Source organism: Lagopus muta, chromosome 1, assembly GCF_023343835.1.
Source record: "Lagopus muta isolate bLagMut1 chromosome 1, bLagMut1 primary, whole genome shotgun sequence".
In the NCBI taxonomy this organism is placed as follows: Eukaryota; Metazoa; Chordata; class Aves; order Galliformes; family Phasianidae; genus Lagopus; species Lagopus muta.
The window spans coordinates 54,559,866-54,587,745 of record NC_064433.1 but is presented as its reverse complement, the minus strand read 5'-3'; the positions used below and the strand labels follow the sequence as shown (position 1 = coordinate 54,587,745).

Here is a 27,880-nt window from a genome sequence, read left to right as displayed (position 1 = left end):
TATGTTCTATATGACCACACAGATTAGTAAGAAAAAAGTTATCCTAAATGCTAGAATTATTAGAGCTCTTCTGCCAGATTGCTGAGAACTTGACTACCTAAAATTTGTACTGTCATTTTCCTCTTCTTCTAGGTATAAACATCTTGATTGCTGTCACTGTTGACTTAAATAGTTGCAACATAACTGCATTTTGCATATTAATGATATTTGGAGAAAGTCAACCAAGTGGAAGCTGTTATTTTGGAGCATTTTGGCAGAGGAAACCTCTATACACGAGAACGTAGGTGGCCTTAGACACACAGTTAGGTATCATAAATTTTCTTTCTTTCAGAACAAGGGCGTTTGCAAAAGCAGGATGCAGAGGGGCCAAGGGAACTTTAAAGTTGTGACTGTAGGGTTTGTGGAGCCTTCTGGGCTTTGGTACCCAGTGAGCAGAGGTTTTCAAAATTACCAGGTGGAATTCTGTTACCTACATGTTGCATGAGCTGCATATTGGATGCGTAGGTAAGGTTTTTGTTGGATAAGGCCTTTAGCATGTATTTTAAAATATATGTGGGTTTACTGCAGCAGCAGCAGCCAAATCATTTGTATTTTCATAATCAGAGCAATGTGACAAACAAATCAAGAGGACTTTGGAATGAATAAATGCCCTCAGTTCACCATCTTTCCATATATAGGCGAGTTTCTGGAAGTTGCTATATACATTTTTTTTTGTTTGATTTCTTCCTTTACCATGCTGATAAATATTAGCTGGCCTCCAAACTTCCCATTCTCTATTGGAATAGAGGCAGAATTGACAAGTGACTTTCTATTTTTATAGTTGTCATCAGAAGTGAAATTCTTTGTGAAGAGGAATTATGTCTGCTGTCATAAGAAAACCACAAAATATGAAATTTCACTGAGAAAAGTGAGGCATATGTATGGAGATGTGCCACTGCACTGACTTCTATTTTAGCCCTAGAAAAAGAAATGTAACATTCTCTGAAACTTAAAAAGTAATGAAAACATCTGCTTTTCTGATGGACAGAAGGAAAATATGTGCTAATTTCGTGCGTTACAGTATAGATATGTTTAAACAATTTCCTATATAAAGTACTATTTCATATATGACTTTTTACTTTGCTTCTTGGATCTATTAAAACATAAAATCAGAAAGTGATGAAAGATTACAAAACTTTAGCTCATATACAGCTTATTGATTGCCATTGGTTTTGGATTAGGTTCTGATGGATACATGTTGAATTATGTCTTTTAGAATATAAAAAAATACCAAATCCAACAAAACCAACAAGTGTCAAATTAATTATACAACCAAGCAATAACACTGAACTAAACTTAAAATTATCATCGCTGACAAGAGAAATTTGTTAACAGTGGAGTATTCATGACAAAGATATTTCTTTGTTAGGAATCTTCCTTTATAGATTTTCTTAGCCTAAAGTACAGTGCTGAATGAAGAAGAGATTAATCATCTAGTTCTATCAGTTCAACAGAATGTGGGCTTATCTTCATCAAATTTTACTGATAGAGCTATAAAATAATTTTCTTAGAATGGATTGAGGACAGAAACAAAAACTTCAACAGAATTCTGCTTTTATTATCCTATTGCTGCTTGTTTCTCTCCAGCTTTTCTACCTTTTGTTTCTCTAGTTTCCTCTCACTTGCACTTTAGTTTTCACCCTAAAGTACTCATTCTGGATTTTTTATGATTTTCAGTTAAACTATCATTGTAGCACTTCACATGAGCTAAGGATCCTACTTCATGCTACAAGTATTTTGTTTAATGCTACTATCTATGATCTGAATCAAGAGATCAAGTGCATTCTCAGTAAGCTTGCAGATGTGACCAAGTTGAGTGGGAGTGTTGATCTGCACAAGGGCAGGAGGCTCTGCAGGGGTACCTGGATGGGCTGATAGATGGGCTGTGTCCAGTTGTGTGACATTCAATGAGGCTGAATGCTGGCTGATGCACTTGGGTTGTAACAACTCCATGCAGCAGTATGTAGCTGGAGTGGCTTGAAGTGTGTCCAGCAGAAAAGAACCTGAAAAGCTGGTTAGCAGTGAGATCAGGAGCCAGCCAAGTCCAAGTGGCCAAGAAAGCCAATGGTATCCTGGCCTGCATCAGAAATCTTGTGGCAAGTAGGACTAGCGAAGGGATTACCTCTTTTTACATGACTACATCTCAAATACTGTATTCACTTTGGGGCCCCTCAGTATGAGAAGGATTTTGAGTTGTTTGAGTGTGAATAGAGAAAAGCAGTTAAGCTGGTTAAGGGACTAGAAAACAAGAGTTATGAAGAGTGGCCAAGGGACCTGGGGCTATTTAGTCTGGAGAAAAGGTGGCTGAAGGGAGCATTCATAGCTTTCTATAGCTACCTAAAAGGAGGTTGCAGTGAGGAGAATGCCGGTCTTTTTTTTTTCCAGTGATAGAGGAAATGACCAGAATTTGAGATGGGGGAGGTTTAAGTTATATATCAAGAAGAACTGCTTCATGGAAAGGCTGGTTAGGCATTGGAACAGCCTGTCTAGGGAAGTGTTAGAATCTGGTCCTTAGAGGTATATAAGGGGTGTGTGGACACAGCACTGAAAGACATGAAGATAGGCCTCAGTAGGTCAGGTTGATGGTTGTGCTTGATGACCTTTAAGGTCTTTTCCAACCTAGGTTCTATGATAAGCACTTCTGCAAAGTGCTTATATTGTAACAATGCACTAAGAAGACAGGAATTCATTGACTCATCTGTCTTGTTTTTCCCTCATGGCAACAAAACAAAATAGCCTTGTTACTGCTGCATCTAGAATCTCTTTTTTGAAGAAAGTTTACTAGTATATAAGAAACAAATTATACACTGCATTCTATTTGAAAAAAAAAAAAAAGAAAGAAAAAGTCAAATATTCTTAAAGGCTGCACGCTCATCATCTATAAGAAAAGTAAGAGCCTTATTATGAAACAACAGCCATTTTCACCTCAGTAATAAATTTTTTTCAACTAATGTTGTTGTCTGACTTCAAAATTGCTTAATCACTGAAATAAAGCAAGCTTTCAGTAATAGCTGTTAATACTTGCATGTATATGGAGAAAGAGCTGTCACAATGTACAGGCTAGCTTTGAAATTGAGGGAAGATGGCAGGTAACTTTTAGAACAGTTTCTCATCTGGAATCAGCATTTTGATCCATAAATAGATTAACGTGCATGCCAGGAAGTCCTTTGACACATATAACACATTTTTTTCCAAGTATGCAATGTTGAGACTATTTAAAACAAAATATGAATGCCTGAATCAGGATCTCAGACACGTCTTTACTCTAGTATAGAAAACCTTGCCTTATTTCTATAGACTTTGAAATTAAGTAACTAAAAATGATTTTTTGTGTGTATGTGATGTTTGTTTGTCTGATCTTTTTAGCTGATATTTAGATATAGACAAATGTAATAAGCATTCTAAGATGCCAGTTGCAAAATGTCAACTTTGCATAAGTCACTTTGTGAACAGAGAAGTTCAAACTTTAAGCCTACCACCTTAAGCATGGATGTTTGGAGACTCACGGATAACAACAACCTCAGTGACAGTAAAGGTCATTTAGCTAAGATGAAATGTACTGGGAAGCATGCAACAGCATTCTTATGCTATTAGGATGGACTTCCAAAACTCATATTGGCATTAAAAGATCTCTTGCTTTATTGGTAATAAATGGAAAGTCTAATGTTTGTAGTAACACACATGATATCTTAGCTACGGATTCTCTAAGGTCTATTTGAAAGTTTTTTAGCTCTGTGGGCAGTGTGGTTGGTAACAAAATAACAAGACTGGAAAGTAAGCAATGGGAGAAAATTTTCTGAAGTGAAGAGGCCAAGTCCTTCTATCTCTTACACATAAAAGGTCCCTCGCTGGCTTTGGTAATGTAGTATGGATGTGGTAGAAATTAGGATTAATGCCATTAAGCATATTTTGGTCTGTAAATATATCTGAGAGTTGATAAAGAGCCAATTACAAAAGATGAAGCCAATCTTAGAAAGACTAATGAGAAATCATGCAATATGCTTTCTGTTTTCTCAATGAGATTTTCTTAGAGTAAAACCATCATATTTTCACTGTTTCTCAGTCCCACTTAGTATTTATTTAAATTTTGAAGATGAGATATAATCTGAAAGGATGTTGGCTAGTATTTGATCTTTTGAGAGAACCCACTTCCTACTACTACTTTGCTATTAATACATTTGTGTATTTTCCACATATAAATCCTAAATAAGAATAAGGAATAGAATTCTGAGAATGAGTTAAATTATACCAAATTGTACATCTCTTCAGCCTTGCTTAGGATGCAAGGGCATGGCACTAAATTACTTTTATTTTTTTCCTGTTCTTTGGCTAGTGAATTTTATAATCAGCCTTATCAATGCAAAATTCATGTTATAATTCTCAAGGCATCTTGTAGCCTTTGTGTCAGCTTTGGACATTGATTTTATGGCACTGCTTCATTCAAAAAAGTTGCAGTCTTCCCTTGAGTATATACATAATTATTGTGGAAACAGTTCAGTCTCCTTTGCTTGAACCAAACAGTTGTTTTTCAAAGTTTTTCTCCCTGTTTCTTATTCCCACCTTACTAGTTAATGCATTTTCTCATTAAATAAGATTCTAATCTAAAAACAAGGTCAGTAGTTATTCTCATAATGTTAGGGGAAAAAAAGATCTGTAATGTGCTTTGGTTTCACACTCATTCTCTTTGTTAAAAGTTCAGGGACATCTTCCTTTTTCAAAACTTTTTTTTTTTTTTTTTTTTTTTTCATTCCGTCTACTAGTGAGATATATAAAAATAAAGAACATTAGTATTACATATATGATAAATGGATATATGACAGACATATGATAAATAAAAAAGTAATATATATCAAATTAAATAAATTAAAGACAGGAAAGCAGTCTGTATAGTATTGGCCTTAGTATTGTAGGGGGATGTAAAATAATTCTGTTTCTCATAGCTAAACTGTCCAGAAGAACAGTTGGCCCAAACATCTTTTTTTTCAGTCTAAACATTAAATTGAAATGTAAGTTTAATCACTTAGTTTTGCTTAAGTAACTTACTGGAGAAAATCAATTGTGTTTCTGTTAGTTCTCATTTTATTATGGCATTTCTGTGTTTCTGGTGAGCAGCTGCTACACTGAGGAATCTGAATGGTCATGGAAACATACTTTAGAAAACATTAATTGAGTAAAGATTATAGATCCTATTCTATTTCAATTCAACTTTGAAGGTAAATTATCTCTGTAGATTCTATTCAGGGGAAGAGAACCAACACACATAAAGTAAATAGCTTGCTAAATTTTAGACAGATACGTTGGTCTTGTATAAATTTTGCTGATTGTTACATCTACATATGATGGCTACTGAAAAAACTATTTCTACATTTTCTCATTGACCAACCATTGCTCATTTGTCAAATCTACTAGAAAGTTACTTTCTTTTCCGTCAACTTTTAAGCATTTGAAAACAAAGCTGCCACTTCTTTATGGACTTTCACATACTCTCGCTTGGATCAGTTGTGCAGCACTGGAGAAAAAACATTCAACGTCTCAAAATACCTCTCATATTACAAACATTTTTTCATTGCAGGCAGTTGCTGACCCAGATAGGTTTGGTGACCTCTGTAGGCTATTGCTCAAAGAATATAAAATATTTCAGGGATTTGGGGTGATACTTCTTTTAAAGCAGGACACACATGCTCTAATGAGTTTGGTATCCTTCGAATAGATGTCTGAGTCGGACGCTTGACTGCTGGGCACTACAGAAACGACATGTTTCTATAGATCACAACTTCATTAAGGTCGATAGTGTTGAAATCCATACTCTGCGTTAGCCCATTTGGTTCACAAGAAACTTTGGAGTGGTTAGCCAGCAGCTGTAGCATTGTGCTCTGATGTACACTTTATTTCTTTGCGCAAGCAAATATCCATGTCTGGTACTTTCATTGGCTGCCCCAGTTTAAGATAATTTTTTTACAGGCTGACTGTGGAAAAACAATTACAGAGATATTGACAGCTTGGTATCTAACTGAGAATTAAGGTTGAGTATGTGCTCCATTGCATACAGAATTTATGGCAGTAAAGAAGCACTTCTAACTGCCTTTTTCCTCTTTCATTTTTTTAAATCTGTGAAGTATGCTGTATGTAAAATATCACTTTATATGTTATCAAAGTTTTTATTGCTTAGCTTTTGGAAAACTTTTATATTTGATTATGAATAAAGGTCTTAGAATGGAACAAATAACAATCCTGAAGAAAAAAATCTTGTTTTTTTACTACACAAAAAAAAAACCACACCCAGAAAACTCTACACATACAATCTCTGTACTTGGATAAAACTGATTCTTGATGCTAGCCTTCTACCAGCACAGGCGTTTTGGGTTTCCCAGGCCACATCAATCATTCTCTGTCTGCCCCTGTTTATGAGCAGGATTACACAACATGTGCAGGACAGCCTGGCAATCAGGCCCAGCCTGCATGAGTTCATGAAAGGCAAGTTCTGCTTGACCAACCCAATATCTTTCTGTGATAGTGAACCTATCCAAAGAAAAGATATGCACATAGCATTGTCTTTCTTTAATGGAAGCATGTACTATTGCAAAAAGAAAGAGTAAATAATAACACGGAAATATGTATTAGAGCTTTCTGATGTATAATTTTTTTCTTATTGCATTCTATTTCTTTTAACTATATGTTCCTCTTATCTAGCATAAATTAGAATTATAGTTTCTCCTACTCCTATATTTTTGTTTCCTCAATCTAATTTTATACATTAACAGAGATGAAGGAGAAATTCAGCTTGTTTTTCCTATAAGATTTCTAATATTTTATTGCCAATTTCCCATCAAGAAGCATTTATGAATTTTTTGCTTCAGATCATCTCTTTCCTCCTTCTCCTATACATTTACTTCATCAGTTTTATTTTCTTTAATAGGAAATATTTCTCTAATTTTATTTTCTTTCCCATTTTCTCAAAACTCTGTACTTCATAGTTTGTTCAGTTCTTCAGTATATTTCATCTTACGAGACTCTTTAATTCCCTTCCTTATTTTTTACTGTTTTTCATTGTCTTTTTACTGTCCTTTTCACCTCTTGTTTATCCTTTTCATTTCTTGAATGCTGTCTGCTGCAGCTAGTTCATCTCAGTTACTACACACTCGCTCTATTTTTTTTCCTCTTAAATTAGAATATCTTAGATTGGAAGGGACCTATAAGGATCATCGAGTCCAACCCCTGACTCCACTCTGGGCAGCCTAGAAGCAATATCTAAAAGCACTGTCCTAAAAGCTTCTTAAAAACTTAAAGTTTGATATCTCATCTCTTCTCTGAGGAATGGGAGCAAGGCCCTGATGCACACTATTCTTTCTCAAACACCTCCTTCTCATCTAATGTGCAAAGGCCTTCACTCTGGCTCTTCCAGTTTGTGAAAGTGTCTTCCTGCATGTATTCCCACAGGGAAAAATATATCTGTTAAAGAAGGACATTCCCTGGCCCTCTAAGGAAAGTGGCATGGAGATCTATCAAAGAGCTAGCAGATATCTTGTCTTCATGCACATGGTATTATAGAACATTTTACCCATCACCCTAGCAATAACTATGGAAAGAAGTGCAGAGACTACAGGCCAAGCTTGTTTTCTTCTTTATCCACAAGCCTTAGAAGTATGTGTGCCTTGATATTAATAAACTACAGGGTTTTTCTGTCCATAGTTGTGTTCTGCATATGTTCTACACACATTTGTGTGGATCTTCTGAGATGTTCATGACTAAGGTGATGTTTCTCAGGAAGAATCATACAGCCATTACTTTAAAAGGTTGAAAATCCTTAAGGAAGAGATGGAAAGGATTCTCTTTCTTTGGTTATTTTATGGAAGAGAAGTGATGTTAGAACATTTACAGTTGTTATTTAATGAAGATAATGTTAAGAAAATTAGTACATAGGACTGGTTTCCTAGCTTTATATGATGTCTTAGGATTTCATGCAGTTTAATTCCTTATATGAAAAAGTATTCAGAAAACTGTAGGAAAGGGAACAACATATATATAGGAGAGAAAAGGTCAACAGCAATAAAATATATTATTGTAGGTTTACAGAAGATGACAGATAACATGTAAAACAGATGTTCGGAACTCAAATAGGAGAGAGTTGGAAGAGAACTTAATGGCAGCCTAGCTGAACTATAGGCTCTGTTGAGGATAAAAGAGATTTAACAACATATATGTACAGTATCTACATAACATAGGCAGATGTTTGAATGCTCTGAATTCTGTAACTATATAGATAATATCAATGAATATTTACAGTTCTTGGAGAATACACATATTAAACATTAAGCAGTTAAAATGAAGTATGTAGTGACTGGAGTTAAATTATCAATTTAATTTACTTCTGGTAAATAAAAAAACCTAAAAAGCCGAAACAATAATGAAAGAAGAAAATGATTTGTTCATTTACACAATAAAAAGAATACTAGAAGACCTCTCAGTCACTCAGTCTGCTTCTTCCTTACAAAAATGGATGAGTGAGTATTTTCTGGATAAATGAGTATTTAAAAACTCTGTTTGATTTCTCTTTTGAGAGAGGTTTTAGGTGCTATTTATGATCAGATGACGTAAGTACATCTCAGTTAATACCCAGAAGCAGGATAAAGCCTCACAACTACTAGCTTAGCAATTGCAGGTTTTTATTCAGCATTCTAAGAGATGAATCTTCTCCTTATTTTCTACCATGGAGGCTATTTTCCCCAAACCCACTAAATCTCAGTGTCTCTAGTAGGCAGAACGCATCAGCTTTTTGCTAAGTAACCAGCCTTGACATAAATTTCTTTTCCTAAAATAGAACTTTTTGTCTTTTGGCCTGGCCTACCTTTTGTGCTTTTGGCATATCAGTGTGGCGCTGAGCACGTACAGAGCGTGCAGATTTAGGTGGCTTTATTGGAGCACAGTACATCTCCAGCCTCCTCAGGTCACAACTCTGGAAGCAGCATTCATCCACTATTCCCTTGTGGTGTAAGCGTCTACTGCTGGATCCATACCCTGTAGGCTTACCTATTCAAAAAACAAATGGAAAGTTTTCATGTTAGAAAGAAAATGCAAAGACCTCAGCAGCAATCATATTAAGTTGCATTATGTTTACCTTAATTAGCACAACAGTAGTAGATGCAGCACCTATGGCTGTTCTTAGATAACAGCTTTCAAGGATACTCCTGGAAATGGCCAGCTTTGACCTCTGCCTATGAGTGGTTGCATTTAAGCATTTGAGCAAGCATATATCTTCTCAGAAAATTATTATCAAAAGATTTTCTTGAACTACCTTGGCATTGAAAATGGAGAAGAAGAAAGCCACATCCTGGCATTTAGAGGACTTGCAAAATAAAATTATCCTTTAGCTTTTAGACAAAAGCTGATCATTGTATTGATTGAGGTAGCTGACGATTAAAGATCATACCTGTGCAGTACTTTCAAGTATTCTCAAGTGAGAAAAATGAAATTAAGCCACTGTATGAAGTTAGAATATGTTCAAACAGGAAATGAAAACTGTATAAAACTACACAGGCTGGAAGATCTGCAAGTTCAAAAACTTGCAGGAGGAAATAAGCTAACACAGTAACTAATGAAATGCAGCAAAAATAGGATTGTGGTTGATGGAACAGGTAAAGACAGAATAGTTTATATTGTATAGCTTTGCACAGGATGGAAAACTGGACTAACACAACATGGTCCTTCCTGTGTTTAGTGTTTATACTGGGCATCTGTAGAAAATACATTTTACTACCTTTTCCACTCAGCTCCAGTAAAGAGTTACACTTTGACTCACAGAATTCTTGCACTGTCAAGGATTTCTGATTTCTTTACTACCTAGAGTTTTCACTGACATATTATGAAAAGATTACAGACCTATTTTTCCAGGGCTTCTATGTATAAAGCCCAGTTGGATACGTAGTTGCCCTTCTATGACTCTAGAAATGAATGAACAGTAAATTCACAGAAGAAACAAAATAATTGCTGTCTTACTATGTCTATTTTTAAATTCTGGTAGAATTTGGTTTCAGACAGTAAAATTTTGAAAAGATTAAATGTTTTGTTTTGACATTTTCAGCATTAAATTTTTCCATGTAGAGACAATCCACATTGGATAAAAACCCAAAATATGGAAAAAAAAGGAAAGAAGGAGCCAAAAAAATGAAGTAACTCAATTCAGTCAGCTCAAGATTTTTTTTTATATTTTTCCTCTTCAGTTTTATCACTGAGACCAAAACTCTGTTATTCAGAGTTTGGCAGGGAATTCAGCTTTTAGAAATTACTGAAGCTAAATAAAGGGAAAGGGTATATCAACAAAGATGAAAATTCCATTTCTCTCTGAGAAATCCTTACCTCCTACACAGAAATTCTAGGTTAATCACATATCTGGTCTGCAGTTGTCAATTTGAAGACAACACTGCATTTTGCAGATCCCTGTGATTAAAACATATGTCCACTGATGAAGAACCCATGCGGCCTCAGTACATCCGTAAATGAAAAGACCTCTAGTGGTAAAGTATGTCTAACATTTTAGCCAGCAGTACAATCAGCTAAGAACTAACTATCCTCATGAGCTTTGTAAACCCAGACAATAGGTTTTTAAATGTCTTTTTTTTCCAGGGACTATAAATTAAACAAAAAGAAAAACATGCTTACTTGGTAGATTGCAATTCACTGAGGGCCTCTATACTGTACATTGTCTGCTACAAATTATTTGTTTCATAAGACTAAACAGAATAGCATGCCAGGAGTATGCTACAGTAATATTTTGATTTGTGAGTGCGCATTGTTTTCTGTGTATCACTGAAAAGTATTATGAATAGGAAGATAAAGATTTGTTGTTGGATTTTTTTTTCCAGACTATTTTCACTCACTGAGTTATAAGTTACAAGCTGTTCACTGGATTTTTTTTTTTTTTCCTGAAGCCTATTAATTGGATTCTCTAAGCCTAATACTCTTAAAATTTAGCTGTCATGATAGCATCTGGGGTGTCATTACTGTGTTGAATACCCAGAGCGCTCTCATATTTTGTCCTGCTCCAATTTAAAACATAGGAAGGCAAATTCTGTGATTCTGTGAAATTTGGTTCCTTCTCTTAATAGATCCAGTTGAACAGCAGGTACAAATTTTTGATTAGTTAAACATTCTTTTCTCAGTCTATCAATGTCTCATAAGCAAGCACACTCTAAAAAAATTCATTTGGGATTTTTCCTTTGAATAGTATTTCATAGGAGCTCGCAAAGTACATAGGTTGGCTACTGTACCCATTGCCATTGTATTGTATTGTATTGTAGATTGTATTGTACCATTGTCATGCTACCGATTATAGTAGAAATAAGGAGGGACTGCTCATTTGTAGGTTTCAGCTGGCTTATCATGAGCTTTCTATCTAGAAAATAGGTCATACATTAAAAAAATCTGTCAAGCCAATAAGAAATTTTAGGATTAATTATGTTTAGCTCTTCTAAGAAGTGTACACGTGAGATCTTCTTGACATTCATACTAGACAGATATCGTTATATCACAGTGACAAAATGTAAGGCCAATAAGATGAAATATCTCTGCCAGGAACTTCCAAAAGTTATGTACAGAAGCTGACAGCTGAAATCTTTGTGCTATGAGAAGCAAGACTACAAATATCTTGAACTTGTAAAGTTGTTTAGCAAAACAAGTGTCCTTTTTCTTTGCTGAAACCAATTATTTACTTGGTAGAGCATTTACTAGGGTAATTTTCCTTAGTGGAATATTTTGATCAGAATTTTCTTCCAATAATGACTAATGGCTAATAGTGGCATTTTTATGGGATCCATTTCTACACAAAAATGCTATAAAGGAAATAATCAAGTAAATGTTCTCAGAAATGTGCAAAATCTATTATTGTTTAACATTGCTAATGCTAATGTTAAACAATAATAAAATTAAAAAAATGAGTAAACAAGCCAAAGATGAACTGGTTAATGGAGGTGATTTTTTTAAAATGTCCTTTGTCCTTTTTATCAATCCATAATTCTTTTCAGTTTGTCCAGATTGAGCATACAACATAGCTTAAGTTTTGACATTTCAAATTTAGCTCAATTATATAATTCAATGCATTCTTTCCTCGATTAACTTCTATTGCAATGGGATATATAGCATTCTGACAATATATCAGTATTATTTTGATTGTAAAATCTGTGATGTTTTGTTCAGAAGATTAGGCAAAATAATAGATAAGAATAGGAAAAATTGATTATTTTTCATATTGTAATTCTAGGCTCTACTTTTGAGCAATACCTAATGCTTACATTAATTAAAAATCAACAAATTTGAAATTGCTATTGTCTTCTAAAGTACTGCAATACATAATACTACTACAGATAGAGATGAGACAAAGAACTGCAAGGAGTTGTGATCACTTCTGTGGGTCTTATCAGTACTTGGCCCATGCTATATTCAGTAGGACAGGAGGTGATTGTCCCTTGTACTTGGCACTGGTGAAGCTGAATTTCAAGTACTGTGTTCAGTTTTGGGCCTTTCACAATGAGAAAGACACTGAAGCCCTGGAGCGTGTCCAGAGAAGGGCAATGGAGCTGTTAAGGATCTGGAGCACAAGTCTCAGGGAGAGTGGCTGAGGGAACTGGAGTTGGTTAGTATGCAGAAGAGGCTTAGGGGAGACCTTGTCGCTCTGTATAACAATCTGAAATGAGGTTATGGTGAGGTGGGGATTGGCCTGTTCTCCCAAGTAATAGTGATAGAACAGGAGGCAATGGCCTTGAATTGCATCAGTAAAGGTTCAGATTCGGTATCAAGAAAAGTTTCTTCTCTGAAAGAGTGCTCATGCACTCTTTCAGAGGCTGTTGTGGAGTTACTGTCCCTGGAGGTGCTCAAGAACCATGTGGATATTGCATTGCAGGATGTGGTTAGTGGGCATGGGAATGAGTTACTAGATGAACTTCGAGGTCTTTTCCAACCTTTATGATTCTATAATTCTGTGATTCTTCTGAAAGGACTGCAGAATTAGATAATCATTATCAGATGCATTTAGATCTAAACCAATGTTCAAGTAAGTTGTAGTAAAGCACTTATTCAACATTGAGCACATGTCCAAGTGCTCTTTTGCATAATGGCTGATTTAACTGAGAACTTAAGCTGTAAACTAAAATCCATATGAGTAAATAAATGGTTGGGAGTTCTGCACATTTTATATCAGTATTCTGTTCCTTAAGTTTTTATGATATTGTCTTAAAATATGGACTGATCCTGAGTATACTGGGCACCCATAACATTTTTTCTCATATTTCTGACATTATTTCAGTGCTACCCTCCAGCTGTCATCAAAAAAGTTCCTTATATTTACTCAACCTTCAAAGTGCTGCCTGTGGACATGTGACAGTCCTGGGCATTATTTTTTGCTGATGTACACTGATTTCCTTGGAGGTTTCTTTCCTTTTTTTTTTTATTTGTCAGTTTCAGGCTCAAAAGAGGTTTCATATTGTGTAGGTCAAAGTTAATAGAATTTTTGGCTTTCATTTAATCTGCTGTACCAAATATGTGAATGTTTCTTTCCATGTGCTACAAGAAGAGACAAAGTTTAGTCACACTATTCTGAAGTTCACTGAAAGCAGGCCAAGTTGCAGAATTCCAATAGTTAAACAGCTGGCTTCTGTACTAACAGCACTTCCCTTGAAACAGCGCAAAGCCACTGTAGTAATTCAGTAGATCTTGTTTATGTTTGATTTGTTTGTTTCCCAACCCCCAAATATTTCATTGATGCTTCTGCTCTACTGACAATTTTAATGTTAGAATCACTGGTGTAGGTGGTTTGTAAAAGTTTCAATTGTCAGACTAACTAGACATTCTTTAGAGAATCAAATCCACTGTTGTAACATTAAGGGGAGGAAATTACATGAAAAACAGCCCAGAAAAAAAAACAGAAAAAAAATCAGTTTTTGAGGACTTTAGAAAGAACTGGGGTAATGTGTCCTTGAAGCTTTTTGTGACTTCTTATTTGTAGAACCTTTCAGTGTCTTTTTAGGCCCTACAGTAGAACGCAGGAGTGATTTTTAGACTGTAATTTAGAAAAAAATTTAACTTTGAAATGCAGTGAACTATGGTCCTCACTTATTAATAGTCAACTTTCAGCTGTAACTGCAGCGTTAGTAACATAAAATGCTGTTGACATATGTTGTGTCACATGTTGTGACTGTTGTATTTTTGACCTGAAAAACTCAAAACGTTTCTTATAAAATGTCAGGATAACATGTTCTGTACAATTTTGAAAGATCGATTTGGAAGGTCAGTTTGGAGGTTTTTTTGGATTTTGTTTTTCTTTCCGTTGTTGTTTTTTTGAGAGATTCTTTGAAGTGGTGGAATGCAAAATTCTTTTTCTCATTTACCAGTGTTTATCTGGATGTATGTAGGCATACCATGGAGTAGTAGTTCAGCCACAGAGAACTTTCTGAGCTTGAAAAACAAGGATAAGAGTCTATACTGCTATACTGCGATGTAGTAACAGAACAAGAATGTCCTTTGTGCTAGGTCCTGGCTGGGAGTTCATTGTTGAAGTACTCTTGAGTTCTATTTGCTCTCTGCCTTTTGGTGGCAAAGCAGATAAATCTGAGATTCATCTTAATTAGCTCCTTTATCAGAAAATTAGCGGTCAAATTTAAGATAGTCAACAGGCAGGTGCATCTGAAGAGTAACTTGGTCTGTTTGGGGCACATTATTCAAAATAAACTGTTCTCTGAGAGAGCCGGTGTTCTTTCTTTGACTATAGAAAGCTACCTGATCTACTCTCAGGGTATGCATGCAATGTCTAGATAATTGAAGTAAAGTAACATGATTTGCACTGCAAGTGATTTGTCCTAAATCACAAAGCATGCACTGCAAGTGGACTACAAAGTAATTTATTTCTATTTTCCATGATTAAATATGATGACCCATATTTGTTCTAAAAAGCATACCACCCAATCTAATATTTAGTTATGCATCTCTATGCCTCTTGGCTTATGTTCCGTGTTTATGTATTATAAATAAATGCACATACAGAGTATGAGATTGTTGATATTTCTTTTCATCTGAAGATGTTAGACAAATGGTTTAGTATTATATCAGTAATACTTGCTGAGAGTACTCTGAAATTTATAATCAGAATTTGGAAAATTATGAGTCAGTGTTCAATCAGCAGGAAATGCCTGTATTCTGATACTTCTATGAACTAACGAAACACATACACAAATGAATAAACAAGCAAAAAACAAATGTTGTGACCTTTCCTGAAGTTCCTTAGCAGAAGTACCTTGTGATTTAAATTTTGCAAAGTAGGCATTCTGATTTTCATGTAAATAATTTGCATGCATTTTGAAGCTACAGTATTTAATATTTAGCTTCCACTTTCCTCCAATGTTTTGTCAGTGCCAAAAAATAATTATGCTTAGGCTGATTTTTGTTTGTGTTCATCAAAATGAGCATATATTAGCATTTATAAATGCTCAATGAATGGATGATCTAGCTCTGAAGTCTAATTTAATATGCATGAGAATAGAGGATAAGCTTTATCAGTATGCACAAGAGAAACTTTATGAAAGCATGTGCATTTGTTAATATTGAGATATTGCATGAGAGTTACTGCTTTGTAGAATACCAGATTGTATTAATTACTCAGTCTAAGGCAAGAAGGTCTTTGCTTGTTGTTAACAACTTTGCCATTTAAAATACTAGTTGATTAGGATCAGTTAACACTGTTCTGTAAGAGAAATCTATTAGACTTTGACTTCTTGGAGATTTTTCCCTGAGTAATCAACATTTAAAAGTTCACATTAGGGAAAAAAAAAAAAAAAAAAAAAAAAAAGGAGAACTCATAAACATTTCAAGTGCAAAATAAAAGAACTCTTTCACTTCAGTGAAGTTGATTAGCCAACAAATGTAGATTTATCCTAAAAGTTATGATAATTTAATTTATCTCTCTATATTTATCAGGTACTCTGCCACAGCGTTGAAGAATGTTTTCCCCCCTCCTCTGGAAATATGCTTTCAGGAGCACTTTTGTTCTTCAGTGTATTTTAAATTGTATGTATATATATCCTCCTCTAATCTTATTTCCCAAGAACAGCAGTTGTAGCGATTTTCACTCACATATACTTATTAACTATATTCTGTTCTCCTTATGGAACTGCTGCTTCAGAGGTCATTAAGGGTACTAAGCATGTGATAGAGCCATAGAGCCATTATGCTTCACACAGTAGTTGCTAAGCCAGATGCAATGTGTAAAGAGAAAGACCTACAGTTTTGTGAAAATTGCGCTGGAATACAAAGCAGAAATTTTAGAATTTAGAATTCTTTTGAGGAAAAAAACAAGAAAGAGGAGAAAGAGTGGGAAACAGTATAATGTATTATTTTACACCAATTCAGTGCTCTAGAGGGTGAAAATGTTGCCAACCAAGCACAATTTACAAGCTTACATCAGATTCCAGAGCTGGAAAGTGCAAGATGCTGCCAAATATATATGTACTCTGGCAAGGGAAATGCTTTGCCGGACAGAAATTCACTCTTGCAAGTAGGAGCAGGTTTATCAAGGTTTAGGACAAGATAATTAGAAACCAGAAGGTCGTTGTTACATCTGGATATTTCCCACTATTATGCAGCCAGGAGTACAATGGTAATACAGTCATCCATCTGTAATGAGTATACATTCGTTCCTTTTCTTGTATATGCTCTCACAGTAATTAACAACTGCTTACCCTTGTGCCTAGTAAAAGAACAATAAATCATGTTATGACCTTCCCTACCCTTCTTATCCCATAGCCATATACATATATTAGCCCATAAACTCTGATTTATTTGGAATTTCCAAATGAATAAACATGCAAAAAACAAAATTGGGTGAAATCCTAAGATCACTGATGTCATTAGGAAATCTTCTGTGTTCTCCTCTATTATGAATCAGTTGCTTGAAGATACTTATATGGAACCTAATCCAAAATCTATTAAAATAAAACTTCTATTGCTCTCAGTGGGCTCAGCATCAGGCTGATAATGAACAATCATTTAATTTGCCTTCCAATCTTGCAGTTTAGTGAGTAAACAGTATCTTCATGGCATCCGGAAAGATGTGCAGGCAGTGGATGTAATGTGATTCATTGAAGGAGGTAAGAACAAAAGAATTCTTTTGTACAACATGAAGCAGACCAACTGCTTCTCAGAATTAATGCCTCTGATTGCACAAGAAATACAATGTCTTGCAGTGTAATCGGGATTTTATCAAGATACTCTTTTTCAGATGTATTCTGAGAAGTGAAAGCAAATGACAAATGACAATCAGGGTACTCTTATGTCTGCATTACCTAATTAGAGGCAGAAAGTTTAAGTGGCTGTTGCATAACAATGAAACTAAACATCTCGTATCTCATATCTTTCAAACTATCCACGTGTGCAACTATAGTTACATGCTACCAACTGGCAGCAGTCCTTACAGGGTGTAAGCAATTAAAAGCAGGCCACTGTCATTCAATCTATTATAGAGAACGATGCCAGCAAGTTTCCTTCCCTCATTAGAAACAAATATGACAGTACAGGGTACGAGGAAGAGTAGGAGGGAGAAAGAAGATATCAGGAAGGGCAAGACTCACTTCTCACACTAGATTTGTATTTGTCTAACACAGTTGACTTCAGTGCCGTTTCTCTATTATGCAATGTGTTACAGAGCTATAGGCTCTGGTTAGCAAGATGTTGCTAAAGGCTTTGTCAGCAAGCATCCAACCTTGTATACTGTTCTATGCAGTAATTGAGAATAAGAAATGAACAAAATTCAGCCTTGCACCTGTGCAGTAATTTTGTTTAGAGTCTCAACTATTTAAGATTTTTTCTAGAAGTCAGAAACACACTATTTTTAAAAATTAAGCAACAGTAAAATATATTAATGCTTTCAATTGAAGTCCAGCATGTATCTTTCTTACCAACAATATTTTAAATGTTAAATATTTTCCAGAAAAAAATATTTTTTATTGTCTGCTAGTTTGGGGCTATTGGTGTTTTCTTTGTTGAGGTTGACTTAGAAAAGTTTTGATGACCTACACAGATTAACCACCGTATTCTGAAGGGGAATTTAGACAGAAAAATTTAAAGTCAGTTTCTTTTATCTTCACTGATGTTAAACAGTACTTTATCTGAAATTAAGTGAGCTCTTTGCAGAGGAAGATGCTACTTAGTTTGAATATTTGTGTGATCCAGCTATCAATTATTTGCAGAACAGAAGGCTGTGACAGTGATAGGAATTGAACTGACATCAACATAAGCACATCTGGTCAATATCTTAACCATATACCTGTTCTAATCTTGAAAGCAAACATTCCTTTGAGGTCATGACACTCCTGCTAAGTTTGTCTAACAAGATAAAGAAAAAGTGAAACTTTCCAGCTAATTACATAGCAATTAGGGAGTGAGGATGAAGTCACCGGAGTGAGAAAGGGACATTGCATCTGGACATAAAATCTTGTTAAATCTAGCTAAATATAGTGCTATGCTTGACTTGCCTTTCACTTGCACTGGTTCTCTACCAGTAGTATCTCTATTCCTTAGTGATTTAATACAGCAAGAGGAGGTGGGAAGATAAGTTCCAGTGACAGGGACAAGAACCTGAGCAATAAGTGAAACGACTCTTACTCGCCTTGACTACCCAGCCCATCTTTTTATCACAGAAGACTTGCAGAGTACATGCAATCAAAGTAACGCTCAAATAGTTCAGGGAGAAATACACTAAAACCATGTTTGTTGTGGGACCATTGAAGATGGCAGTGTTTATAGGTAATAAAGATACATATGAAGCAAATATGCAGTAATCATACTTATACAAGACTGACAATGCCATCTCCAGTCACAATTTCCAAAAGACATTGTAGTTTTCTAAGAAAATGTTTTGAAGGTCTCATTTGCAAAGTTTCTATGGCCTTTTCAGGAAAGTTGAAGTTTTTAAAAGTTCATTTCCATTTAAAGAGAAGTTTTTTTCTAAGTAACAAGAATTCTTTTACCATTTCCTTTCCAACAAGTTTAAACTTGATTAAAGATTGAAATCTCAGCATCAGTTGAAGATGTTTCTTCATGTCTTCTCTTATTTGGCCGTCATACTGCGCTTTTGTTTCCCTCCTTGTTGTCAGGGTTAAATAGGAATATTACCAGTATAAAAAGGCTGTGGTGATGCTGAAGTTTTAATCCAAAAAGACTCAAATTTTGACCCTAATTCCTTCTGGAACTGATCTAGCTTCTAAATTCCACATGCCACTTTTAAAAGCTCACTGACTTCTTTTGGGCCACAACTTTGTGCATCCACAAGCATTTAAGCAGAGGAATCAATTTCGTGAGAAAAGAAGTCGTATGAGTATGTATGCTTACGATGTTGCAAACTACTTAATTTATCATTTTGGTAGAGTAATGTGTAAACTTAGTAAGCTGTGTCTACAAGATCATTCTTCTCAACATGGCCAGTGACTTTGTACATCATGAGATCCTCTACATCAGGCTGGACGTATTTCTGCTCAGGAGCTATGGTGTTTAAGGAAAAAAAAGGAAAAAAAAAAAAAGGAAAAAGAAATTCTGGAAAAATAAAAAAAAACCCCACCAACTGATCTTAAGCATACTTGGCTACTGAAGGACTCATATGGTGGTATCACAGAAAATAATAATAAAGAAAAACCAAACACGTAATTCTTTTGAAGTATATTTTTAAAGAATTCCTTAAGTCTCTATATTGGTCATTATAAATCACAACCATTTTTAATTCTCATGCCTTCAACACCTATAGTTCCTTGAAACAATAATAAATCTCAAAACCTGAAAGATTTTTTTAAAAGTTTTTGATTCTCTGACAGTGTAGATTCTGAGTTGTGTCTGAAGATATTTCTTGGACATAGACAGAAGTATTCAAGTCTTTTCAAATATTTTTGTTGTGAATCTTACCTATTCCACAGTTGCAAGTTATTAGTTGCATTTGAAATTAACAATCTAGTATTCAAACTTGAAATTAAGAGTCAACCTGTAGATAGGAAAGTAGTCTTTGGGCATACCTGTAGATACCCAAAATTTGCCTTAATAAGGTCACTAATTTTTTCATATAACTGCTCTTTTGTAGTGCATTGTAGATAATCCTACAATCAAATCTGATATTGATAAACTTAACCAAATCGAATAGCTAAAAAACAATAGTTCCACAACAAAAAACTGTACTCCTTGTAATGTATTCATTTGCTTCTTCTGTATAATTTCATGCAATTAAAGGAAAGGGCTAACGTCCAGGAGATATTAAGTCATGTTCAACCATCACAGATGTAGAGTTAGAAAGTATTTCTTATAGCATATTCAAAGTAACTTTATCCTTAGGCGCCCAAATTTCATAATAAAATAGAATAATCAAATTCAATTTTGTGATTATACATGCAATCATCTGCACTTTTAGCATTTATACACTCAAGAGTGTGGATACAGATTCTGTCAGCATAGTGCTTCTCTCTCAGTCGTTGTGCATCAAAACTGCTCAGAGTTCCTTCCATTCAGAGTAATTTTTGGATAAAATCTGACCATTGCTCTCACTGAAACTTTGGTCAAAACGTATACCAAATGAAAGTTTTCTGTGGTTTGGGAAAGTTGGATTAATTTTTTCCCCTTGTTTTTCATTTTGCATTCCTCTGAACTGCTTTTTGCTAGCCAAAAAAGGAGGTGCCGAAATAAACCAAGGAGGCTGTGCAGCCTGGCTGGAGAAGTTCAGCAAGTTTAGTGAGTGTGGCTGATCCTGTGAGGTTTCCAGCTGAAGGGCCTTAGCCAAGATGACACTAATTCTGCAGACCTCAATCTCCTCCTTTGTGAAATTCAGAAAAGTTTCAGGTTAGCATCCAGAATGCAGTCATAATAGGAAGTGAAATTAAATCAGCTTGCCTAAAATGAGTCTGTTTTCTCTTCTCAGTTTCTAAATTACTGTCTAAACTACATCTCTTGTGATTTTGCTTAATTATTTGCAATCTATCCTCATCTGTCATTTGCATATGCTTCTCATACAATACTTCTTGTCTTCTTTGTAATGTCACTTAATAACTTTTCTAATGAATTTCCTAAATTCATTCCGGCATTCTAGGTATCCTTTGTTTATGCCTCTAGCAGTTAGACAGCATGTCATTAAATAAGTTGTTATCAATTTAAACTTTATAATTGTTTTTACTTTCCATCTAGTATCAGAAAACTGCTATTCAGTCAACTGTAATCACTTTAAAGATTAAAACCACAAAAATAGACTACTGCATAAAGTTTTCTCTATAGAACTTAAGAGCAATATTTTGTGGACCAGATACATTTAACATATATCTCATTTAGAATTAGAGATGATGGAAAACAATCAACATAAACATCATCTTTGCTGCTTTTTTCTTAATCTTGATGATGCAAATCACAAACCAAAGACGAGGGAAGTAGCTGCATAGTATTGACTCATTTGAGACTGTTTGCTTCTCTTTCTTTCTCGGTGTGCATGACTAGCAGCTATGCAACATCTGCAGAAAATACCCCAGGTAACAGCTGGAGAACCTCTCCTATGAAGAAAACTTGCTGGAACTGGGTTTGTTTAGCTTAGAGAAGAGAAGGCTCCAGGAAGACCTCACTGTGGCCTTTCAATCCTTGAAGGGAGCATATAAACAGGAGGGGGAACGGCTGTTTACTAGGGTGGATAGTGATAGGACAAGGGGGAATGGTTTTAAACTGAGACAGGGGAGGTTTAGGTTAGATATTAGGTATTAGGAGGAAGTTTTTCACTCAGAGGGTGGTGACACACTGGAACAGGTTGCCCAAGGAGGTTGTGGATGCCCCATCCCTGGAGGCATTCAAGGCCAGGCTGGATGTGAGTCTGGGCAGCCTGGTCTGGTGGTTGACAATAGCAGGGTTGTTGAAACTAGATGATCATTGTGGTCCTTTTCAACCCAGGCCATTCCATGCTTCTATGATTATATGAATTGCCCTCTGTGGTGACATCTATAGAAATTATTTCTATTTAATAAAAGATAGAGAGAAGTAATTGTTGTAATGAAGAGTATGTAATTGTTGTAATGAAGAGAATGAATAAAATCACAGAATGCCTTGAGTTGGAAGGGATCTTAAAGGCCACCCATTTCCAACCTCCTGCTGTGGGCAGAGCTGCCACCCAGCAGCTCAGGCTGCCCAGGGCCCCATCCAACCTGGCCTTGAGTGCCTCCAAGGATGGGGCACCCACATCTTGTCTGGGCAGCTTGTACCACCTCACTGCCTTCTGAGTGAAATACTTCCTGACATCTAATCCAACTTTTCTCTGTTTTAGTTTAAAATTTTTCCCCCTTGTCCTATCTGTACCTACTTTTGTAAAAAGTTGATTTCCTTCCTGCTTATAAGCTCCCTTTAAGTGTCTCTAGCTGATAGATCTGGGCACTGAAATATCCAGAATATTACTTCTACTATAGGGTAAACTGATCAGACCTCCAGAAGACTTGTGTTATCAACATGGAAGAGCTAAAATTTACCCTAATACAGAGGCTTTCTGTCTTTTAAATGCGTTTTAGAAATTCTTCCCGATGCAAAGATCTACTGAAAAACTGAAACAATCCCTTTACTACTTCGGTGTTGATAGCCAGGATCTATCACACTCATTGCTCCTTCCAGCCAAGGCACCTTGCAGGAGTGCTGGTTGCTGGTAGCAGTATATGCAGCATTGCGAGCCTGTTACTCTAGGGAGCCCTGAGCACTTTGGTGGCCAGCACCCACACCTAATCATTGCTTCTGTGTGCTCTGACACAGTAGTAGGACTCGTATTTTACAGACTGAAGGAAACACTGCACTCCCTGCACATTGCAATAGGTTTCCTGTCAGTATTTGGATCTTGGACTGCAGAGGCTCAGTTAAAAAACAAGAAGTGAAAAGAAAGCTTAATTGTTATAGGAAGGCACCCCCATGTGATAACTCCATTTTAGAGTCAAATTTCAGGTCATGACCTGTAAATATAGATCCTGCAATTTGACAATTAGAGAGAATAAGTGCAAATCAGGAAGTAACACTTCTCTAGTATCTCTCCTATACTCTGTACTTCGGCCTCCTTTCCACATTATTAATAGCTTCTTAATTGTCTGTGCAGAAATTTCTTAGTATTAATCAGGCTAGGCTTTCTTAATTTCTAATTTAAATTAAACATTATGGTAGAGAGTCATCAAATACCTGTGTATTATAGTTCAGTAAACTTTTAAGAGTTTCTGAAGCAACCGAAATACATTCTGTGCAACTGCTTGTGTGGTAAATAAACACTGCTGTCTATTCAAGTAATGATATCAGAAATTGCTCCCAATACACAGAGTTCTGTTGATATTTTAAAATACCGCTACTGATCTCCACAGCTTAAGCAGTTAAGCTCTACCCTGCTCTTTGTTAGCTTCATGCTTTGGAAATGTCACTGGAGTGACAGCTGGTGGAGTGAAGGCAAAGAGCAGAGTGGAAGCGCTGAAAAATGCTTGGAACATGTTGCAGTACTGCAGAGAGAGAAGATAGAAGAAATACTGAAAACAATATACGGCTTTTAAAATCTACAGTTTGTTCTGTCCAGTGTAAAAGAGAGGACTGGGTGTAAGGAAACATACAGTGAGTGGGACATTTATCAGAGCTCCTTGCCATTCTTCAGTAATGTAGCAACAAGGAAGATTATCCTATTCCCTACTCCAGGATGACGTCATTGTACTGATAAGTAGGACTTAGGAAAGATTTATGTTCTTAGCACTAGAATTAAAAAATATAATGCTCTTTTTAATATAATTATTTCTAGATCTAATAACTCTCAATGTTTATCTTGCGAGATCATTAGGAAATTCAGAAATCATTTCTCCTTGGTTGAGAGAACAGGAGAGGGGTGATTTAAGGATAAACACGCTCTCTGTTAATAGCGTTACTTTACCACTGTACCACATCTGGCAAGTACCTACAGTGTTTCAGACCAGTACCCTATAAAACTACTAAGAAGTGAAGTCTTTAAAAAATTGTACATACTGTTAACATTTCAGTGTTGAAACTGGTAGTAATTATTGAGTAATACATTTGTTTCCTAATAGAACAGATGTTCTTAATTTATTATTTCACATTGTAAATTTTCACATTAGACACCATACTGGCTGAATGAATGAAAAAATGAATGATAAAATATCTCTGATAGAATACTTGCTCTTTCCTTATGTTCCAAAGAATCTAAGCATTGTTGCACCATGTCCCATATCTTGCTCAGACACATTTTGATTCACTGCCTCACAAACATTGCTGAAATATTTCCAGAGTTCTACATGGACCATTCGTTCATTATTGTCTCAGTGCTCTGGTACAATTATGTAAAAATCATACTTAGTGAATGTAGAAGTAGAAAAAATGAGGATTAGCTCTTCTGGATATGGCATCTGGTAAAGCTCAAGCTTGAATCAGTGAGGGGCAGCCCAATCCCTAAAGAACAATTCATACTGCCTTATTGCACGCAGCATATGTAAGTGTTTGAAAATTAAATACTTTTACAAACGCAAACTAAATATCCTGCAACACTATAAACAACTGAGCAGCAAAATGAAAAGTCTGTTAGTCACACACATAAATTAAGACTGTTTGGCACATAATATTGACAGTGACACTAATAGCTGGTGCAGGCAGCAACACCTAAACTTTAGATTGCCTGACACTTTCTAATATTAATCTCCGCCTTAAATTTGTTATAATTTAACCAAATCTAAATGACAGAGTTCCAGGTGTTTTGCATTGTAGGTCTTCAATAGGTTTTTGTTTTTCTTCTTTTAAAGGATGGGAGAAAGAAAGGTGCAGACAAAACAACTGAATAATTTCTGACAATAAAAGTAGAAGAATGCCCCTATGAAAAATTAACACCTTCTTCTCTTAAGTATATGGCTGCCTTACTGTGCAACTCTTCTATTTCCATGAAGTGAAAATTTCAGGCTTCCAAAGTTCTGAACCGTATCAATAAATATAGGTGTAAATAGTTATCAATCTGGTGTAAGTATCTGTCAGATCAATTTTCCAAAGAGTTAGTCTGCCACAGTTTTTGCTTTTATACCTGCCACATGATAATCTTAAGAAGTTGTTATCTGGCAACTCTTCTGTTTCTTAGAATGTCTGCTGCCATTTTTTTACTGCTGCTGTAACATCCAGTACTGGCTTTTCCCCACCTGGTTGTTGAGGGAAGGTTTCTCTTAACATTTGCTCTTGGTCTTTGCTGACATGTAAGTTAAGCAAGATGTGGCTACTTTGTGGTTAGGTAGACTGGTGTGAGTACTTCTGAAGAGATCCTTTGCAGCCTGCTTCACAGTCTGCACCAACCAGGGCTGCAGGACTGATTCTTATATAGCTATCCACCCACATGCAATTGCTAACACACGGTGCAATCGTTGTCCAACCCCGATCTCGTAAGAAAAATTGGATGCAATTGCAAGTGCTGTGCGTTTGTGAGAGGAGAACTGTCCTTGAAACCTGGTTCAAACATGATTCACCCTCAAAGGAATCAAAGTCCTAGTTCAGGTAAGGTAGCTGCCAAATACAGAACTTTAATAGTAACTTTTAAAGTCCCCTCTATCTTAACTTGCGTTTTCATCTGATCCATCATGTTTACCTCTTTTGAGATGAGACTTTTCCTGCCTTGCTTTTAATGCTTTCCTGTAACTACTCATTCTCACCTCCATTTCTCCTGCATGCAATTCTGATATGTGATGATTATATTTATTTTTAAAACAAATGTACCACAGTAGCAACTCTTATAAATGAAAAATGGAGATTTCAAAACTCAGAATAAGGGATTTATTTTCCCTTCAATCTTGTGTTCACAAATGTCGGAAACTTTTGAACAGTTTCTGTTAAATTGAAAAGAGTAAAACATCTCTCAAACGATTTTCCCAAATCAAAATTACTTTGCAATTTTGAAAAAAAAAATACCTCCGAAGTTAATTAACACAGTGTTGACCCAAAACTAACAGATAGCCTACCTACAGGGAAGTCACTGACTTCAGGGAGGTTAACCTGTTGGGAATATTGACAAAAACTGGGCTAGAAAAAGAACATGCAAGGCTAGTAGGTTCTTCTCTGAGGCAACTCTTGATTTATTGCTTCATCTCTGTGTTAGTGTTGGCAGAATGTTGTGGAGAATGAAAAGAAATTGCTTACTAGGCTCTACCACATTACTGAGAGGATGCGAGAAAAGTTGTGTGAAGAGTGGAATGTGTGGGGAATTAGAGTGAGAGCACAGTATTTTGTCACTGGCAGATGTCTGCTGGGCTTTACCATCTTACTGGGGTGGTACAATGCAGTTGTTATGACACATCCAGGAAGAAAAACAGAAAACACAAGCTGAAGGCTTGGAGAAAAATAAACGATGATGACTCAGAACTTACACCCCAAAGTAAAATGAAAATTGAAATATTGCATCAGTTTGCTTAGCAGAGCAATCTCAAGCACACATGAAGAAGTAAGCTCCCAATTATTTGAAGATTTGCACTGATCTTCAGATGAAGAGGGTAGTACTAGAAAGCCAGTGTTCATGTGAAAGGATGATTACGGATAAATTGCAAACTGAGCTTATGTTTTTTCCTGACATTTTCTTCTATCTATGCTTTTTGTTCAGTATGTAGTCAGCCCCACATCTGCTTCTGTTGAAGTCCAAGGAAAAGTGTTTCAGTGCCTGGAAGTGTTATGGTTTTACTTGTTTGGCTAGGAAAGCTGGTCTCATGTAACCTCTGAACCCTGTGCCATATACTTGCAGTAGGTTGTGGGGCCTGCTTGGGTGATCTACTTGCTGTTAAGTTTTATATAACTGTTCAAGTGTTGCTTAAAAAAGGTTTCAGGGATTCCTTGCAGTAATATTAACTTCCAGCAGTAGCCAATTTTTATCCCTATGAAAAAAAAATGCATTTTTTCTGTATTTACTGAACTGTTCTTTTAAGTCTGAGAAACTGTTACTTGCAAGTTATTACCTTTACTGCAATGTGTAATTTTGCTTAAAATTTTAACTTTTCCAATAGTTGAGTTTACATACGGGTAAGCTTCTAAAAAATAGTGTTTGGATGGATCTGAATGGTGACCTTAATCAGTGGGTTTTAAAAACGTTTAAAAGGTGAATAAACATCATTGCCTCATTTTCACACATGGTGAGTAAGACAAATACAGATAAAATGATTTGGTCAAGGTTATTTAAGATAGATCTAGAAATAGCCATAGCCCTTCCAGCTGCTGTCTGTTTAATGGGTGTTTGATCTGTTCTTTAAAATATAAAAGGTAAGAGTTTACACCTACTTCTAGTGTTCAGAATTCCATTCATGGATTACTAAGAAAAAAAGTGTTAACCATAATTGTGTACTACTGGACCCATACAATTCAACATCTCACTGCTTCTTTTTATGGGTGCAAAAATGATAAATAAATTCACTGTACATACGAGAAACTGGATAGCAACAAGATCATCTTAGGTAGCATACAAAGAAATCAAGTGAATATGGGTTTGATACTGAAAATAAGATATGCCCAGAAATCTTAAGCTCTTTAAGTAGTAGTTATTGCTAAGTGTTGAAAGACACGATGGTATTTATTATTTTATTTGCTACCGTAGATACACAGTTGCTTTTGTTCATACCAAAGAATCTATAATTCAGTCTATTCCAGATGATGGTTTTCTAAGGGGCACATCATTCCTTACCTTGTGAAAGGAGAACCTCAAATCACACTGAATAATATGCAGCATAATGGGTTTGGTAAGCCTTTATTTTATGTTATTTTGTACTTTTGTGTATAACAGAGAAAGACATTGTTAGTGGTCTCCTCAGTGCATCATCAATGGCTA

At 35.7% G+C, this 27,880-nt stretch overlaps 1 protein-coding gene across 1 annotated transcript in view; it reads right to left on the bottom strand.

The window, feature by feature from the left end:
* Window positions 1–27,880, bottom strand: part of IGF1 (insulin like growth factor 1) — a 55,517-nt gene that overhangs the window by 7,880 nt on the left and 19,757 nt on the right. The window contains exon 3 of the mRNA XM_048960856.1: window positions 8,885–9,066. Within this exon, the coding sequence (XP_048816813.1) occupies window positions 8,885–9,066 (182 nt within the window). The remainder of the gene's footprint in view (window positions 1–8,884; window positions 9,067–27,880) is intronic.